We start from the raw sequence: 20000 nt of genomic DNA, 5'->3' as shown, positions 1-20000 counted from the left end.
AGCGGCCATAGCTCACGGGCCCAGCCGCTCCGCAGCTTGTGGGATCTTCCCGGACTGGGGCACGAACCCGTGTCCCCTGCATCGGCAGATGGACTCTCAACCACTGCGCCACCAGGGAAGCCCCTACTCTATCTTTATAGCTGGTCTCCTGCACTGGACTGTGAGCCCCTCAACAGAAGGGTTGATTTTCACTGAATTCAGTAAGTGCGGCCACTTCATGATCAAGCACAGATCTATAGGTCAAGTACAGATACAGAAGACCTGGGGGATGTCAAGATCCATAAAATGTGATCTTTGCCACCTAGGAACTTCACTCACACTAAAGTAAATAAGTGCCAAGCACTGTATTAGGTACTAGAGATGCAGGATAAACAAGACAGACAAGGAAAAGAGACATGGAATTATACTTTAACGATCCTTTAAAGTACCCGAAACTGCTTCTTCTATGTCAGACCTTTCTAACAAAGGATTTCTCATTATCCTCTAACATTGGACTTGACTTCTTCGGTTGTTCCTTCTTAGTCATTTCCCATATGATGCAACACTTACGGAGTGACAGGTTTTCTTTATATACTCCAAAGGATCAAGTAAACAAATTAAGATGTATTTAATAGTTCTTAAGAGATTATTTTAAGAGGTAACAGATAGACTAACATAAACATCAATAAAAAATTACACAGATCTTAAAGAAGGGCTAAAAAATAGAAAGTTAAAGAGTTCCATGATTATTCTTAGCTTAAATAAAAAAGAATGCTAAGCTCCAGCTCATAAATAACTATGCAATATGCTGGATTTAGGAAGGAATTTCCCTGGTGACCACATATTATAGCTCAAATATTGGGCAATACTTTCTTCTGTGGTTAAAGCAGACAATTAAAAGACTTGAGAAGGTAATTCTCATAGACTAAATATAAAGTCATCAGAAGCTCATAGGCCAGTTCAAGTCTTAGGTGGAGCTTTCACAATTTAGACCAGGTAACTGAAAACTGAAAGCAGATTAGGGCCTTGGATTCTCCAATCATAGCTTCTTTTTTCCTCCTTTAATGCTCTTAGAAAATCGTCTCAAATTAAGTTGGCTTATCCTCTGGCACAGAACTCTGTTTAGGGAACATGCTCTTACTCCCCTGACAAATAAATAAAGGAGAACCAACCCAAAAAAGTGGAATTTGAAAACAGAAAAATCAGGGCTGCTTCATACATCTGTCTCTGCAAACTTATTCCAACATGTCTAATGATATTTTCATAGGAAAGCACAAACCTATTAAATAGTGGTGGTCTGGGAAAATGAAGGCACGACAACACATAAATATCATAGTACAATTTTGTTCAAAATTCCCAAGCAGTGTCACAACACAGTGGCAACGGCTTTTGTGTGAACCAACTTGCTGCTAAGGATGGTGTCTAGTCCCTCTTGGGCTATTCCAAGATTAACAATGAATGGAAAGAGGTAATAAGAAGAAGATACCAGCCTTGGATAATCAAGAGATTATCCATCACGAAGAATGTTCACTATATATTTAACAAGATGAAACCTGCTTCTTTAAGAAAACAGAGTTTTATTAAACGCAGAGTCCTGAGCTCTGAGCAGCTTGGAAATTGTGAAGTAGCGATTTTCCATTACTTATCTCCCTTTCACCAAACAGTGAAAATATGATTCAATGTTGGAGGCAAACCAGAGAGATAGAGCAATATCTTAACTTTGGTTCCAAGTGTATAAGAGATTTGGCTGACACAGAAAAGTGTCACTCTCGTGCTATCAAGGTTTTACCTTCTCCGAGATTTCATAAATGGGCACCGAACGACAGTTATAAATGGAACCATAAAACTACACAGAGGTTACTTGAGCTCAGTCACCTACAATTCTTGTCTGCCTTTTTTCTGACTTCTGTTGCCTTAAACAAAGAATCGAGAACAGGATTCTGTCTGGACTTTTAAACTTTCTGTAAATTCAAGTAAGCCAAGCCTTAACCCTGTCATTAATGAACGCTAATGAATATTTACATGTTAGCAGCTTGGAAACGCTCCTGCAATTTACTTCTTCACTAGTACATCTTTGCATCTAACTCATTTCTTCAAAAGAACCTTGAAAAGTGAGATTTGGAAACATACTATGTTCGTGATAAATATGAACTTTTGTCACTTATACCTTGGTGTGACATAAATCAATCCAAATAAAAACTTATGACCAAGTGCGTCACTCATTTGAATACATGCTATATGGACCAGTAAACACTAACAAAATACTCCTGGAAATTAAATGTTAAGTCAAAAACAGAGCTGACTGTGCAAAGATTTCATAATGCTGACAACCCTTAATTTTAGACATTGGAAACAACACAAATGCAGATTTGCAGGTTGACACTAGTAAACACAGCAGGATCAGTCCTTGGGTAACCCACTCATGTGGCATATTTAATGATCAAATAAATGTTCTACACTACTGAGTTATAAAGGAAAGAAGAGTCTAGGACTCTGTTAAGAGTCTAGGCTAGCATTTCCTTTCCAACTTTATTTCAGATTTACCAACTGCCAAGTGCACTTTAAGCACGTAAACTATTGGCAGCACTAAGTTGCTGGGCAAGAAAAGTTAGGCCAACTATTGTCGTAACTCACGTGCAAGCTACAGCATTGTTCTCGAATTTCACTAGATCAAGCCAAGCAACTTACACCCCAACCCTCTTTTGCAACACACACACACACACACACACACACACACAGATACATTAGGTTTTAAAGCCAGACTCTGCCACTCTACATAGTCTAGAAATCTTTTCTTACTCTGACTCTATATAAATAGTAAACAGTAAACTGACCAAGAGTTAGTTTTGAAAAGCTAAAATCCTACTATCTAGATCCAAAGATCTGAATTTTCACTGGATCAACCAAAGCTAGTTTCCCAAGACCAATTCCTAAAAATCTAGAAATTGTCTTGGTAGAACTAACATACATCAACTGTATGTACGTGACTCAAAAATAATTAGAGGACTTCCCTGGTGGTGCAGGGGTTAAGAATCCGCCTGCCAATGCAGGGGACACAGGTCCAAGCCCTGGTCTGGGAAGATCCCACATGCCATGGAGCAACTAAGCCACGCACCACAACTACTGAGGCTGCGAGCCACAACTACTGAGCCCGCGTGCCTAGAGCCCATGCTCTGAAACAAGAGAAGCCACTGCAATGAGAAGCCTGCGCACCGCAACTAAAGAAAGCCCACATGCAGCATCGAAGACCCAACGCAGACAAAAATAAATAAATAAATATATAAATAAACATTAAAAAAATAATTAGAAAGGTTACATAAAGTGTACATTCATAATGTTGCTTAGAAAGTTCAAAGGTAGCCCAGATTTCAACCTTAGTCATTTTTATGTATACCATAACACAGATCAGGTTCTGCAAGCATCACAAGGTATCTAATACGTGTCTGCCATTTAGATTCCATTCTCTAAATGGAATTTTGTTTGTTTGTTTACTATCTTCATTCTTGCCCAGCCACTCAGTAACTTGGCATTCAAGCTGACTATTTTCTGTCAACCAAGGACCATACATAGGCCCCAGGCATTATCAACAAGCAAGTAACACAATTTTATCATGGACTATATGCCTAAGGAATCCTAAATTGATACTGCATTGTTGGCATGTTGCAATTACCTAAAATAGCCTCAATTTTTTTCACAAACTGAAAGGATTAATACAAGAGAATTTAAATACAGATCAAATTCCACTACTGTAGAAACAGTATATAAGAAAAAAGATTCTAAGCCTCAAGTAATAGCTCCACTTGTTTCTATGAGTCATTATATAAAAAAATTCTTCCACGTTAAAGAATTACAATATCTCCTTGAAGTCAATTTAATAGATTTTGTCAATATTTATAAAAGACCTTAAAGGTTTTTAATAAAATCTGGGTATTTATTTAAATAATTTTGGAACATGATACTGATTTCATATAAAAATAAGGTGAAGAAAAAAAAAATAAAAAAAAAATAAAGTGAAGAGCCTAACGCGTAGTTTACAGGTGTGTAAGATTATTATTTTCAATGCATTTTCACATCTGTTATAGCAGTAATGAACATTGTTCTCATGTGTCCAGTTTAATGATATCATCCATATTGTGAAGTCCTTAAAAAATTTCCTTGGATTTTTCACTTATTCACTACTTAGAGCATCACCTTGCATGTGGTAGGCTCCCAATAATTATTTATTAAATTGTTGAATTCAATGGGCAGACTGTAAGACCATAAAAGGCAGAAATTGCACTCTTAACATAATTCTGTGCAGACCTTAGGAAGAAATCTTGCAGATTTTAAGTAGTCAACAAATGTCTACTGATGAGAAGACTGTAATTTAAATGTTCTCAAACAAAATTTATTTCTAGCAGACAGGAGAGCATAATTATAAATGAACAGATTCTGGGATCAGACAGTCTTAGGTTCAAAACTTGGTTCTACCAAGTGGCACTGGGAAAGTGGATAACTCTGCAGGGTCTCAGTTTCCCCATGTGTGAAACTGATCCACTGGTATTATCTGCCTCATAAAGACTGAATAAGTTCAGGCATGTAGAGTGACTGGCACGGCACCTGGCACTCAGTAACACATGGTGTTCATTTGCGTATGACTTGCCTTAAATTACAAGATCAAAGTAACATATTTGGTGTGTGGAGTCTTAGAGCAATTTGCCAGCCCTCTAAAATACTATATGCATTTTTTCCCTCCAAAAAAAAACCTGTTTGGAGTGATCTAGACTACTGAAGTTCCTGTTAGTAATGATGATTTCCTAGTATATGAATGAAGCTGGGTTTGCAGACACTGCAAGCAACACACTGGTGTATTTCTGACTTGTTTTTGGTCAAGGCACCCTCTGGGAACTATTTGATTTAAAAAAAAAAAAAAAGCACCTTTGACTGTCTTTCTAGTGATAAAACCATTTTATAATGCTTCTGGGATAAACGTTAAGTTGTATAAAACTGGTAGTAATGCAAATAATACTTGTCCATAGCGATACAAATGAATATTGTTTGGTAGAGATACAATTGATTTCCACCTTATAGAATAGATGACTCCAACATTTATACTTATAGACTTGCCTTACAAGAACACTCTATGACATAAATCACAGCAAGATCCTTTTTGACCCACCTCCTAGAGAAATGGAAATAAAATCAAAAATAAACAAATGGGACCTAATGAAACTTAAAGGCTTTTGCACAGCAAAGGAAACCATAAACAACACCAAAAGACAACCCTCAGAATGGGAGAAAATGAAGCAACTGACAAATGATTAATCTCCAAAATTTACAAGCAGCTCATGCAGTTCAATAACAAAAAAACAAGCAACCCAATCCAAAAATGGGCAGAAGACCTAAACAGACATTTCTCCAAAGAAGATATACAGATTGCCAACAAACACATGAAAGAATGCTCAACATCATTAATCATTAGAGAAATGCAAATCAAAACTACAGTGAGATATCATCTCACGCCGGTCAGAATGGCCATCATCAAAAAATCTAGAGACAATAAATGCTGGAGAGGGTGTGGAGAAAAGGGAACACTCTTGCACTGTTGGTGGGAATGTAAATTGATACAGCCACTATGGAGAACAGTATGGAGCTTCCTTAAAAAACTAAAAATAGAACTACCATACGACCCAGCAATCCCACTACTGGGCATATACCCTGAGAAAACCATAATTCAAAAAGAGTCATGTACCAAAATGTTCATTGCAGCTCTGTTTACAATAGCCAGGACATGGAAGTAATTTAAGTGTCCATCAACAGATGAATGGATAAAGAAGATGTGGCACATATATACAATGGAATATTACTCAACCATAAAAAGAAACAAAATTGAGTTACTTGTAGTGAGGTGGATGGACCTGGAGTCTGTCATACAGAGTGAAGTAATTCAGAAAGAGAAAAACAAATACCATATGCTAACACATATATATGGAATCTAAAAAAAAAAAAATGTCATGAAGAGCCTAGGGTTAGGACAGGAATAAAGACACAGACCTACTAGAGCATGAACTTGAGGATATGGGGAGGGGGAAGGGTAAGCTGTGACAAAGTGAGAGAGAGGCATGGACATATATACACTACCAAACATAGGGTGGATAGCTAGTGGGAAGCAGCCGCATGGCACAGGGAGATCAGCCGGGGGTTTGTGACCACCTAGAGGGGTGGGATAGGGAGGCTGACAGGGAGGGAGATGCAAGAGAGAAGAGATATGGGAACATATGTATATGTATAACTGATTCACTTTGTTGTAAAGCAGAAACTAACACACCATTGTAAAGCAATTATACTCCAATAAAGATGTTAAAAAAAAAAAGAATTGCCTTACAGTACATTAGCAGTTTGGCATCTATCCGCAATTTCATTGCAGCATTCCTGATTGTGTGCGTACGCGTGTGTGTGTGTGTATGTGTGTGTAGTATCTGCTCTTCAAATTATCCTTTGAACCACTTTTATTATCTTACTGTTTTTTTCATGGTTTTCTCTGTAGTATACTGGGGAAAATCCTGGATTATTTGGGATTCAGAAGAGGTGAGTTCAACTTCCTACTCAACCAGTTGATTTATTCTGGCCAAGTCAAATACCCTTCTCCAAGGAGGAGTTGCCTCAACTGTGAAAGACAGAGGACTACACTGCCACATCTATTTGTTTTCTGAAGCAAATAAGATAATCAAAAGAGGACTCCATTGCATAGAACAATATACATTTACATTATCATTCTGATTTAGCCACATAAAATCACCTACGCCCCAGTGTGACCAAACTATAAATTGGAAAACACCTAGCTGGAGGTAAAAGCCGCTGTGGCCCCTGGACGGCAGGAATCACACTCCTGGTCCTGGGTTGCCTTGGCTCTAAGCTGATACTTGTCACAATGAACTTATTAGAAAACTTGAATGTGATATCAAGAGGTATTTGACATGTAATAGCCTGGGTTTCCTTAATTCTTTGGGGATGATTTTTAAATAAGAAATAGGGGTAACTTAGATTTTGAAAGGAGAGAGAATTCTCTGGCTTAGGCAAATACCTGGTTTTATATGGTTTGGAGTCAGTGGTCAGATGGCCTGACATCCACTGATAATTCACTAGAGTAGTTCTCCTCCATGTTTCCGTTTCTTAAGAGTTCTTAGAAGAGACTAAAAGTATTGGAAAATACTAATGTAATTGGTCACAACCTCTTTTAAAGCCTTGCTGTACAAAGAAATATAACTTCCTTCCTGCATGAATCATATACCAAAGGCAATTGCTTTGCCCATTGTTGATTACCTACTGTAACTGAAATGGTTTGCTTGTGGAATGTTTACTGTTACCTTGTGCAACTTCTGAAGCATTCAAGTTACACAGATCCGCTCTGCTAGGATTTTCAGTAGAAGACACTGTTAACATTTAAATTTTTTCTCCTCTCTTCTGTGTCCCCCTAAGAAAACTGCCACAATGTAGCCTGGGTTCTGTATCTTTTAGTTTTTATGTTTTCTTTTGGAAAAAAACAAAATTACAAAATAAAAAACATAAGATGTAAGTACTTACTTTCCAACTTTTTTGGAATAATTAGACAAGACTTTAAAAATCAGCTTTGTCTCATAGCGTCTCTCCTTCGCCAATAATCTGACACATATTTTGATGAGTTTCTTTTTTTTTTTTAATAAATAAAGTTATTTATTTATTTATTTTTGGCCACGTTGGGTCTTTGTTACTGTGCGCACATTTTCTCTAGTTGCAGCGAGCGGGGGCTACCCTTTGTTGCTGTGCGCAGGCTTCTCATTGCAGTGGCTTCTCCTGTTGCGGAGCACGGGCCCTAGGCGTGCGGGCTTCAGTAGTTGCGGCACGTGGGCTCAGTAGTTGTGGTTCACGGGCTCTAGAGCACAGGCTCAGCAGCTGTGGCGCACGGGCCCAGCTGCTCTACAGCACGTGGGATCCTCCCAGACCAGGGCTCGAACCCGTAACCCCTGCATTGGCAGGCGGATTCTCAACTATTGCGCCACCAGGGAAGCCCTTGATGAGTTTCTTAAGTCAACATCTCCAGCCAGAGATAAAAGCCAATATATTAAAGCAATGAAAGAAGTCAACATATTAGAATCACCAGTGGATTTTAAAATAAATTATAATTTTGCTTTGCTTTCCTATTTTTCTTTTATGACACTAATAAAATTTGCAAATCTAATTTTGCTCCCTGAAAATAAGGGGTAGCTTTCTTAAACAGCCAGTTTCCCCACATATCTATATCCAGTTTATGGGACAGTGAGGCTGTTTTCTCAAGATATACCTTTCCCAAGGCTGTTGGTTACCGGTTTCTTCCTGATACTCACACAGCTGTAGTTCCTGCAACACTGCCCACTCCCACCTCATTTACTATAGTCTCAACTCTCACCTTGCCTCAGGCAGAGCGGAGTGCTGTTTGAAGGGTCCGCTTAGGGCAACTACTTGCAAAGCAAAACCAGTTGGTACCTGTCGGTGGAAACTTGCACATTCATTGGGCTTTGTGCTTGTCAACCTCCCACTGCTCCACAAAGAAGCAGTGAACCAATTTTATCCCGCAAACCAGAAACAGGAACTGAACGGGCCTCTAACCAGGCCTCCAAAACAGGAAGCAAGGGACAGTCCCTGCAGCCACCAGAGGGGAACTGACTTGTAGCAGAGAACTCCCAGAAGGCTGGCACCAGCCACGGCCACTGGTGAGACAAGGCCAAGTTGTGAGCCTATAATTAGGCTTCACCTAGAGGTGGAACCAACTTGAACTATCAACTGACGAACATACGAAGCAGACAAAAGGCAACCAAACTGAAACAAGAAACCAGGATCCCAGGAGCCTGGGAAGCAGGACCAGTGGGGACAAGCTGCAGTTGACTATCTGGGATGAGAAATGGGTGCTCTAAAAACAAATGTTATTTTTGTGCTTTGGAGTTTTGTTTTTCGTTTTGCTTTTTTCCAATTTTCTAGTAAAGCTCTTTTTGGAAAATTTTAACTTTGCCTCCAAGAAAGCAAGAGGAAGCACAGTGTTCTGAGCTCACCGGAGGCAGGCAATGATATGCCAGCAAAAAGTCAACAGCCCAGAGAAAAACCATGAGTGGGCCTCTACTGGGATATTTTTTTAATCCCTTCCTAAACTAGACTTTTTCTTTATGAGTTTGCCTATGTTTGCTCTTTTGATAATTTTGCTAAGGCTTGTTTCTTGGGTGAAGAAGCAGTGATGAGGTAGGAAGGGGCTATAAGGTGGTTTAGACTAGAGGTTCTCAAACACTGCTCTGTTAATTGGCACGATAAAGTTTTCATCCATCGTGGTGAAATGGGAAAAAGAATAATAAATAATGCGTTTTTCCACACATTTACTGTATGCAAAAAGCTATTCTTTACTCTAAGGTTATGCCTTCCCTAATTCAACATAAAAAAATGTGTTTTCTTTTTAAGAAGTCATGGCAGTAGCTGGCTGGTTGTCAAGTTTTCTTTTTCTCTCTTTATAATACACTTACCTGGGAAGATAAAATGTTGACAAACTCATGTCAGTCTTCAATTTTTTTAAACCGGTTCATGGGAACCAATATTTAGGAAATACTGACGCCACCCAAGTATACTTCTCCCTCCAAGTATATGAGACAGTATATAAGAAAGCCTCACTGGAGTTAAAAGTAGAAAATGCAGAAGTGGGCTGGAAGATTCTCAGGAACTTCTCAGTCTGAGATAGACAGGAGACAAAGGTTATGTTTGCTTTTGTTTTGTTATCAAATAAGACTGGAAGTCCTAAGGAGCTGTGCTGGAAGCAAGTGGAACCAAACCCAGAAAGTTCAGATGCCTGTCCAGTGACATGGCCCAAATGGGTGACTTTTATCACAAACCCAAGTAAGGCGGGAACACTATAGAGATGAAAATATAAAGGCTAAGTTCTTAAAATTTCAGCCTCCATGTGTTTCCTTCCTGTTACCCACTGTTGCTAATGGGTGAAAGGCTGAGTAAGAGCTTGCAATACAGAGAGCCTGCCTAAGAGAAAGGCCAGGAGAAGTTCTGGCTAGGGGCAAGGAAAGGGGAAGCAGGCAGCCATCCACTCCTGAGCCCCCCGAGAGGGAGTGAGGTGGCCTTGAGCAGAGCACTGTCCCTGGGTCTTACATCAGCTGGAAGTCAAGCCCCATAAATAGGTTTGGAGGGGACGAAGGTGAAAGTGTTTACGGATCCCCTGCCGTATCACTTCCTCCTTCGCTGAGCATCCTTCCTCCTCAGTCCCTGCCCAGGCTTCCTCCTCTCCCTAAAGCCACCCAATCCTTCCTTTGTCCCCTGCCTCACCAGAGCCCCTCTTCTCAACACCACCAATCCAAAGTGATGCTCGTACATCCAGCCAGGATGCTACCAGAAGCTAGATGAACGCAAAAGTTCCTGATTCTAGCACAGGGAAAGATGTATTCAAAGTCCCAGTTTCAGGACTTCCCTGGTGGCGCAGTGGTTAAGAATCTGCTTGCCAATGCAGGAGACACGGGTTCGAGCCCTGGTCTGGGAAGATCCCACATGCTGTGGAGCAACTAAGCCCGTGTGCCACAACTACTGAGCCTGAGCTCTAGAGCCCGCGAGCCACAACTACTGCACCCTCGTGCCACAACTACTGAAGCCCACGTGCCTAGAGCCTGTGCTCCGCAACAAGAGAAGCCACCGCAATGAGAAGCCCGCGCACCACAACGAAGAGTAGTCCCGCTCACCTCAACCAGAGAAAGCCCACGCGCAGCAACGAAGACCCAACGCAGCCAAAAATAAGTTAAATAATTAATTGTTTAAAAAAGTCCCAGTTTTAGGTTGGCAGGAACATAATTTCCTGAATGTTTAAACAGATAAATGGGGTTCACACTTCAAGTACACTGAATTAACAAGGCTTCTTATAGTCTAGTCCCAAATTTAACCACCATCTATAATACTATTTCTAAGAAAAAGTGTGCTCCTGGATCTAAGCAGCAACCTTGAATCATTTAGCCTGAATGAACGAATATAACTTCTTTATGGTTCAGTTTTTCCATAAGCAAAGCAGGGGAATAACAAAGCCTATACCAGCCATACTTCACAAAACTAATGTTCATTTTTTTAAAAATGTTGAGACCCTGCCAGTTGGGGTCTGTCTACCTGAATGGAATAGTTCTGCATCACTAACATCTGTATCGCTGACATATCTTAGCTTTCACAGAAATTTACTGCCTGCAATGCAGGGAGCTGGGAAGGGGTGTTGTTAGCCTGGCAACTGCCATCTCTGAGTGACAGTATTGTATGTGTAAGTACAATGAATTTTCATAAAATCTTTGATAGAACATTAGTTTCCTCTCAGAACGGGAATGAAAGAGAGAATGACAAGTGTAGTCAAAGAACAAACTCGATTACAGTTGAACGATAATCAAATAGGGAAAAATCAGTGAAAACCTTTAACTGCAATCTATGCTTTAGAAAGATACCAGTACACAAAGATAGCGGAAGCTTCTAAAAATGTAACCAAGCTTTAAGTTCTTATTCATTCCATTAAGCTGAGCTGTTCGAACACCAACATTCCCTTTGAAATGTTGAGGCCCTTGTTAAGTCCCTCTTGCTTACCATTCTATTGCAGATTGGGGTCACCTCTGAACCCCACTCCCCAGTTTGATTCTAGAGGCTATTTCCTGGAAGCCCAAGGCATTCCGTGTAGACCCTCACAACCAGGACATGAATCTGCGCTTCTCACGGACCCTGATCTCCTGGAGGTGGCAACATGCTAGATATTAATACAAGCAGTTCATTCATCTCTGTGGACTGAAGTGATTCATTTTTTAATCAATACTGTCACAATTTTAAGGTTCAGAATTTGAGGGCTGGAAGGAATCTTAGAACCCAATTATTACAACCCTTCTCTGAGATTTTAAATTACTTGCTCCAAATTAGAGAAGAACCAGGACCAGATCTAGATGTTGAAACTCTTGTTCCAATGCTCTGTCCCCGCACACCCTGCTGCCTTCCCTTTTCAAACTCACAGGATTACATGAGGGAATCTTAGAAATTTTCTTCAATCTCCCCCTCTACTTCCATCCTTGGTCAGTTTTATAGGCCGCTGAAGGAGACAAAGGGCCTCACTCACAATTATGTGGTCCAGAGCAGAGCCAGGATGAAAACTCAGATGGAACTTGAGGGATGATGTTCTTCCCACTATATCATAATGGTTCAACTTTCGAGCGGAGGTAGTGGATGTAGAGCAATGGTCAGCATGGGGCCAAAACCTTGCCAGGCCTGTTTTTGTAAGGCCTGCAAGCTAAGATTGGTTTTTCCATTTTTAAATGGTTGGGGGAAGAACATCAAAAAAGAATAATACTTTGTGAATTACATGAAATTTAAATTTCAGTGTCCATTAACAAAGTTTTACTGGAATACAGCCACGATGATTTGTTTAGGTCCTCCTGAGTAATACCTGCAGAGTTGAGGAGTTGTGAGAGACACCTCCTGCAAAGTCTAAAATGTTTATGCCATCTGGCCCTTTACAGAAAAATCTGCTGAACCCTGGTAGAGGACGAGCAAGCACTCTCTTAGAAATCAGAAGTCAAGTTCTACTACTATCTAACTTGGTCGCCCTCAGTTTAGAAAAACAAAGGGTTTGGACAAAACTGATACCATCCTTATTCGGTCACATCTTCAACATCTTCATGCTGAATGAGGAAGCTCAGAGATCATGTCACAGGCAGGGGTGAAACTGGGGCCTGCCCAGGTTGAACAAAGCAGTGGGATGGGACAGAGCTGGCCCGGAAACACTGGTTTTCCTAGAGCGTGTCCTCCTCCCCACTATTCCACATTGCACCAAGATGGCTCATAAGGTCCCTGCCAGCTCTCTGCCACATGAGTTTGATGCTTCCCTCTCTTGATTCTGAGAGTAAATTAGCCCAGCTAAATGCAGATAGCAAGGGCGAAGCCGGACTTTTTAGAATCAGGCACCCAAAGTGAAATCCTCCATTAACCAGTTGTTACCTATGACCTTGGGCCAGTGATGGACCCCTTGGTTTTCTCATCTAAGAAGGATGCTAAGTACTTTCTTCACAGGCTTGTTTGGAGGATTAAATGAGATACATTTCAAATGTCTGGTCCCTTCTAATCTTTCTCTCTCCCTTTCCCAGAGACAGTATTTGGAGAATAAACAGTACGTGAGCCTTGTTAGGAAACTCTTGCAAATTAGCTTAGAATTTAAGATTACTTTTATAAAAAATACCCAATCTATCAATGCAATAAAAACAGACTTATTATTTCACTGGGTGTTTTCCTCACATACCTTTCAGTTCTTTGAAACTTCTTCTAAATTATAATCCAAAAATAAAAGTGCTGTAATTTTTAGAAAAGTTATATTTCTTGTTTAGAAAAGCAAGCCACACAAAGAACCAACCTAAAATATATTATACTCAGGTCCAGTTATGAAGACCAAGACTGTAAAATACACCCGAACCAAAGTCCTAGTTTATTTAGTCTGGCTTCCTTAACATGAAGTTCTTCTTGTTCTTAAAATATTCAGCTTTGGCTGAATTCCAAGACAGACACAAGCCTACTTCAGGTGTTTTGAAAGACTGAAGAGAATTAGAACTGGAAACAAGATTGGATTATAAAACCTTCTATGTGATCACAAATGCAAGAACCTTATTGCTTGAAACCACCATTAAATCAAATTTTATGCCCCCACTTATAAAAAAAATAAATATGTATATATCCTCAACATTGGTTGTACAGGGTGCTAAAGGTTAATTTCAATAACATGCTTTCATCCCTAACATTTGCTAACAGATAGCAAATTGCTGCAGTCACTTGAATTGCAGTGACACTTTCTGAAATCTGTAATAGGTTGAAAAGATTTTTTTTTCATGAATTATTCTAGCAACCACTTTAATGGGCACACTTTAATGGCCAATCTAATCTTAGTTATTAAAATAGCATATCAGTGCTTTAAACAATGTTAAATTTATATTACTTTCCAGGGGCTTCCCTGGTGACGCAGTGGTTGAGAGTCCGCCTGCCGATGCAGGGGACACGGGTTTGTGCCCCGGTCCAGGAAGATCCCACGTGCCGCGGAGCAGCTGGGCCCATGAGCCATGGCCGCTGAGCCTGCGCATCCGGAGCCTGTGCTCCGCAACGGGAGAGGCCACAACAGTGAGAGGCCCGCGTACCACAAAAAACAAAACAAACAAACAAACAAACAAAAAATTATATACTTTCCAGCCCATCAGGGCATATGGAGTAATAAAAAACAGGCCTTGGTTCTTTCACCAAAATCCTAACAAAGATATCATACAAGTTTAGTGTAAATTACAAAGTTGCTTTTGGAAGTAATTACTTGAAACTTCAAACTGGTAAGAGATGGGAAATCAAACCACTAAACTTAAGGTTAAGGGAGCTGGGAAGATCATGACATAACATGCAAATTCATACAGATCCGCTCTGCCTGCAGCTGGCTGAGTGGCAGAAGTCATGATTTCTGTACTCTCAAAAGTACACAGAAAAAATGAGGACATCATCTAAAACAGGCACAGGTATATACAGAAGGAAAATGTGGGCCAAACCTAACAGAACAGAAACCAAAACACTAAATGTAGAAAAGGCTGACTGGGGCAAATATCTCGCAATGCATGAGATCAGAAGTTCTTTAAGAGGACCACACGCACCCCGGGCTCCTGGTGGCTGGGCAGTCAGACTCTCGCACAAATACACTCTCCCCAGAGCTGCGAGAGGCCGCCCGGAGCAGTCACGCAGCGCGGCTCGCTGCCTCTAAGATGGGGCAAGAAGTAAATAAGTAGGAAGCACGATTGCTGCCCAGATATTGTTTTTTCCTGCCCAGGAAAGAAAACAAAAAACATTTTTCCCCCTGCGGTGGCCTGGGAAAAAGTGAACCCTGACCGCGGCGGATGGGGAAGGGGTTGCACACGCACCTGCATTGTAAAAACGGTCCAACACCGCAGTTTCCCCAAAGTCCAGTTTCCCGAAATGCAGGGTCTCCAGGGTGGCGCCCACCGTCTCGCACGCCTGCCGCAGGCACTGCAGGGCCTCGCTCTCGGCCACCACCAGCTGCCCCTGGCTCGCTTCGTTGATGACATATGCCACCGTGGTCCGTCGGCCTCCTCCGCCACCAGAGTTGCCCCGGCACCGGGTGGCGCTGCTCCCGGGGGTGGCACTGGGACACGCAACACCAGGGGCGGCGGCACTCTCCACGTTCCAGAAGCTGCCCGGTGGCGGCGGCGGCAGCTGGTTCTCCTCGCCCTCGGCGGCCGCCGCCGCTCCTCCCCTCCGGTAGCTGCCGCCCTCGGCCAAGGGTGGCACAGAGAAAGTGATGCCCTCGCCCGCCTCCGCGCTCATCTCTCCTGGCCGGGCTGCAGTGGCGGCGGCGTCCCCCGCCCAGCCGCACCGTCTGGCCAGCCACAGCTCGGGGCTGCTCCGCGCGCGCCGGGCTAAGCAGCTGCCATCCCGTGTCGCGCCGCGCCGCCGCCTCCTCTCCGGCGCCCTCTCCCCCGAAGGGACGCCGCTGCCCGGCGGCGGCTCGCCCCTCCTCGGCGCCTCCGTGGCCGCGCCGCTCGCCCGCTGCAGGGTGTAGAGTACAAGGGGTGGGGAACCGGGTTGAGCGGGAAGAGACAGCGCTTCCTTTTCTTGGCGGGCGGACAAGTCGGCTAGCGAACCTGCGCCGCGGCGCGACTCAAGGGCGCCCCTCTCGGGGTGCGGTGCGCCCTGGCCACCCGGAGTGCGGTCCTGGTTCCTTCCGTGCCGGGCGCTCTGGGAGGGGTCGGGGAGGGCGCCCTCTGGGTGGGGAGCTACCTGGCCAGCACCTCAGAGGCGGGCCGACTCCCTGGACCGCGTCCCGGAACAGCTGCAGGGGCCGCCGAAAGGATCCGCCTTCTTCCTCGGCGGCGGCTCCCCTTCATCTGCTCTGTTTCCTCCTCCTTCCCCGGCCTCGTTCCTCTGCCGATCGCCGCGCCCGCTTTGGCACCAGCCTAGCCGCTCCAGTCTCACCGCTCCTTGCAGCAGCTCGCCCAGTCGGCCACCGGCTTCTTGGCCGCCCACTCGTCGCGGCACCGAGAGTCAGGGCCCGCCCCGAGGGAGGGCGCTGCTGGGAAGCTCGAGTCTGGACTAAACCGACTGCGCCGCGGCTCCCGGACCTCAACCCAGCCCCGAGCGCCGCCCGGGGCCAAGGTTCTGCACCGTCACCCACCGGGCCCCCCACCCAAGAAGACCTGGAGTAGGCAAAAGCCCGGAGCGCACGCGACGACAGGATGGCGCAAAAAAAAAGTCTCTCTTGCGAATACTCGTGTCTTCAGAGCCAGCGCAGGAGGCATTAGCAGCGTTCCCCTTAGCCAGGGCGCCCCCCTCCGGCCCCAGCCGGCCTCGCTCTGCAGCGCGGTCCGGTAAAGCGTGCGGCGCTGGCAGGACTAGGGCAGCATCTGGAGGCCAGCATTGCGCGGGGCGGGAAGACTTCAACTACAGTCCTGCAGCCGGCCTGAACTGGAGGGTGGTTTACTGGTGACAGTGGCTCTCCGCAAGTGGCAGGCTAAATTTATCGGGTCTGCCCTGGTACTTTTCATTTTCAAATTTTCAATAGCTCTGCTATCATGAATAATTGATTAGCTTCAAGTGCTGAACGGTATAGCGTTCCCATTTGGGTTCTTAAAATTTCCCCCAACATCGCGCATACTTACCTCAGATAGAAAACCGGTTCTATACTGGACTTGGCAACTCGTCATCCGCCAGATGAAAGAGGAAAATTAAGTGATTACTTCTATTTTTTTAAATTGCACCACGGGAGGGCGGGGGGGAATGCCTGAATTGCCTAAGAGCAATCAAAAAGTATCTACTTATTTGGGAAGCAAAAACAGATGTGTAAGTTCTCAGAGAACTCCAAAATGCTATAACTTCAGGAAAACCAGTGAAAGCTGCAGTGAAATAAAGTAACAGGTTTGGGCTTCCCATCTCCGGGAACCGAGATGAATGAGTTTTATGAAAAAGGTTGAAGAATATTGCAAATTACATGCAAGCTAGGGGGAAAAGGAAGGATAAAACAGTTGAGTAGTAAACGGTGAAAAGAAGGAAGAAAATAGTAATGTGGGAAAACACCTAGCAGCTGAACAATTGTATCTGCACAATTGTATCCTTAATGAAGCAAAGTGAGTTAGCTTTTTCTAAAGATTTGTAAAACGATAGAAGTAAATTTCTAGCAAGGAAACTGGATTCTGTGTGATCCACATCTGTTTTTGAACTTGATATCATTAGGAAAGTAATTACTTAGTGAATCTGTGATCATAAGGAAACAAAACGTTGATGGACTACTAATAGATGTGTATCTTTTAATACTTCCAACAACTTGTCAAACCTCCAAACTTCTGTGAAAGTGTATAATCCTCCACCCCATACTGGCCCAAAACAATAAACACAGGAAAGTCATTGGGACCATGTCTGGAAAATTAAAATGCCCAAATTCTCAAAGAGCACTTGACTACACAAATAAGGCCCAAAATTATATAGAGAGCTATTTTCTAAAAACCATAATTTTTATACCATTTCACCTTTGCTTCCCTTCCAGATCTTTTCAGAGCCATTGTTCATATATAATTTTGTTTTATTTTACTCACTTTGTTTTACTTTGAATTGATTTAATAACTTTAAAGATGTTACTGATTACTGGCACCCAAACCCCAATGCAATGCTGAAAGACTACTTTCCTTGGTCCCAAGGCTCTCCCACCTAAAAGGCATGGTTTAGCTGATTAATCTTACACAACGTGTAACCAAATGAAATTTCCATTTTTATAGCTGATAAACAGTTGAAAGTATGTAAATTCAGATGGTTCAATTTACAACTCAACTTTGAGTCCTGTGCGGAGGCAGGGGCACCAGGCAGAGGGCATGGGCGTGGTGCTGAAATTCTGCCTGCCTTCAGCTTGCCAGGCCCACCTCAGGGTGTCTGTCTGGAGGAATGAAAGCCTTCTAATTTGATCACCCAGCAGTTGTGCTTTTTGCAATTCGTCTGTATAGAAGGCGCACCTTTTTCTAAGCCAAAAGCACATCTAACATGGTAATGGTGGACAGGAGAAAAAGCATTACCTATCTTGGGCTTCCAGGTTTCTTCTTGAAGATGCAACATGGTGAATTTTAAACCTGAAATGGGCAAGTGTCTCCTAGCTACTAGCTTTTGCTTTAGGTGACAAGTTTGCCTCTCTCTGTATCCTCAGGTAAGTAGAAATATTATATACTCTTTTTTTTTAATACAGCAGGTTCTTATTAGTTATCAACTTTATATATATTAGTGTACATATGTCAATCCCAATCTCCCAGTTATTCCCACCACCATCACCCCCGCCCCCGCTTTCCCCCTTTGGTGTCCATACGTTTGTTCTCTACATGTGTCTCTATTTCTGCCTTGCAAACTGGTTCATCTGTACCATTTTTCTAGATTCCACATATATGCATTAATATACGATATTTGTTTTTCTCTTTCTGACTTACTTCCCTCTGTATGACAGACTCTAGGTCCATCCACATCTCTACAAATGACCCAATTTCATTCCTTTTTATGGCTGAGTAATATTCCACTGTATATATGTACCACATCTTTTTTATCCATTCGTCTGTTGATGGGCATTTACATTGCTTCCATGTCCTGGCTATTATAAATAGTGCTGCAATGAACATTGGGGTGCATGTGTCTTTTTTAATTATGTTTTTCTCTGGGTATATGCCCAGTAGTGGGATTGCTGGGTCATCTGGTAATTCTATTTTTAGATTTTTAAGGAACCTCCATACTGTTCTCCATAGTGGCTATATCAATTTACATTCCCACAACACTGCAAGAGGGTTCCCTTTTCTGCACACCCTCTCCAGCATTTATTGTTTGTAGCTTTTTTGATGATGCCCATTCTAATCGGTGTGAGGTGATACCTCATTGTAGCTTTGATTTGCATTTCTCTAATAATTAGTGATGTTGAGCAGCTTTTCATGTGCTTCTTGGCCATCTGTATGTCTTCTTTGGAGAAATGTCTGTTTAGGTCTTCTGCCCATTTTTTAATTGGGTTGTTTGTTTTTTTGATATTGAGCTGCATGATCTATTTACATATTTTGGAGAGTAATCCTTTGTCCGTTGATTCGTTTGCAAATATTTCTACCATTCTGAGGGTTGTCTTTTCATCTTGTTTATAGTTTCCTTTGCTGTGCAAAAGCTTTGAAGTTTCATTAGGTCCCATTTGTTTATTTTCGTTTTTATTTTCATTACTCTAGGAGGTGAGTCAAAAAAGATCTTGCTGTGATTTATGTCAAAGAGAGTTCTTCCTATGTTATCCTCTAAGAGTTTTAGAGTGTCTGTCTTACATTAAGGTCTTTAATCCATTTTGAGTTTATTTTTGTGTATGGTGTTAGGGAGTGTTCTAATTTCATTCTTTTACAGGTAGTTGCCCTGTTTTCCCAGCACCACTTATTGAAGAGACTGTCTTTTCTCCATTGTATATCCTTGCCTCCTTTGTCACAGCTTAGTTGACCATAGGTGCATGGGTTTATCTCTGGGCTTTCTATCCTGTTCCATTGATCTATATTTCTGTTTTTGTGCCAGTACCATATTGTTTTGATTATTGTAGCTTTGTAGTATAGTCTAAAGTCAGGGCGTCTAATTCCTCCGGCTCCGTTTTTTTCCCTCAAGATTGCTTTGGCTATTCAGGGTCTTTTGTGTCTCCATACAAATTTTAAGATTTTTTGTTCTAGTTCTGTAAAAAATGCCATTGGTAATTTGATAGGGATTGCATTGAATCTGTAGATTTCTTTGGAAAGTATAGTCAATTTTACAATATTGATTCTTCCAATCCAAGAACATGGTATATCTCTCTGTCTGTGCCATCTTTGATTTCTTTCACCAGTGTCTTATACTTTTCTGAGTACAGGTCTTTTACCTCCTTAAGTAGGCTTATTCCTAGGTATTTTATTCTTTTTTTTGCAGTGGTGAATGGAATTGTTTCCTTAATTTCTCTTTCTGATCTTTCATTGTTAGTGTATAGGAAT

General features: G+C 42.4%; 1 protein-coding gene across 3 annotated transcripts in view; it reads right to left on the bottom strand.

The window, feature by feature from the left end:
- Positions 1-15749, bottom strand: part of MAP3K5 (mitogen-activated protein kinase kinase kinase 5) — a 214427-nt gene extending 198678 nt beyond the window's left edge. For 2 of the 3 annotated variants that reach the window (XM_060167804.1, XM_060167803.1), the window contains exon 1: positions 14904-15455. In XM_060167804.1, the coding sequence (XP_060023787.1) occupies positions 14904-15327 (424 nt within the window). In that variant the 5' untranslated portion in view covers positions 15328-15455. Of the gene's footprint in view, positions 1-14903 lie in introns of all 3 variants that reach the window. The other variant, XM_060167802.1, reaches the window with a different exon arrangement.
- Positions 15750-20000: the final 4251 nt, after the last annotated feature.

This window comes from Lagenorhynchus albirostris, chromosome 12 (assembly GCF_949774975.1).
Source record: "Lagenorhynchus albirostris chromosome 12, mLagAlb1.1, whole genome shotgun sequence".
NCBI lineage: Eukaryota > Metazoa > Chordata > Mammalia > Artiodactyla > Delphinidae > Lagenorhynchus > Lagenorhynchus albirostris.
This window is presented reverse-complemented; position numbering and strand designations above follow the sequence as displayed.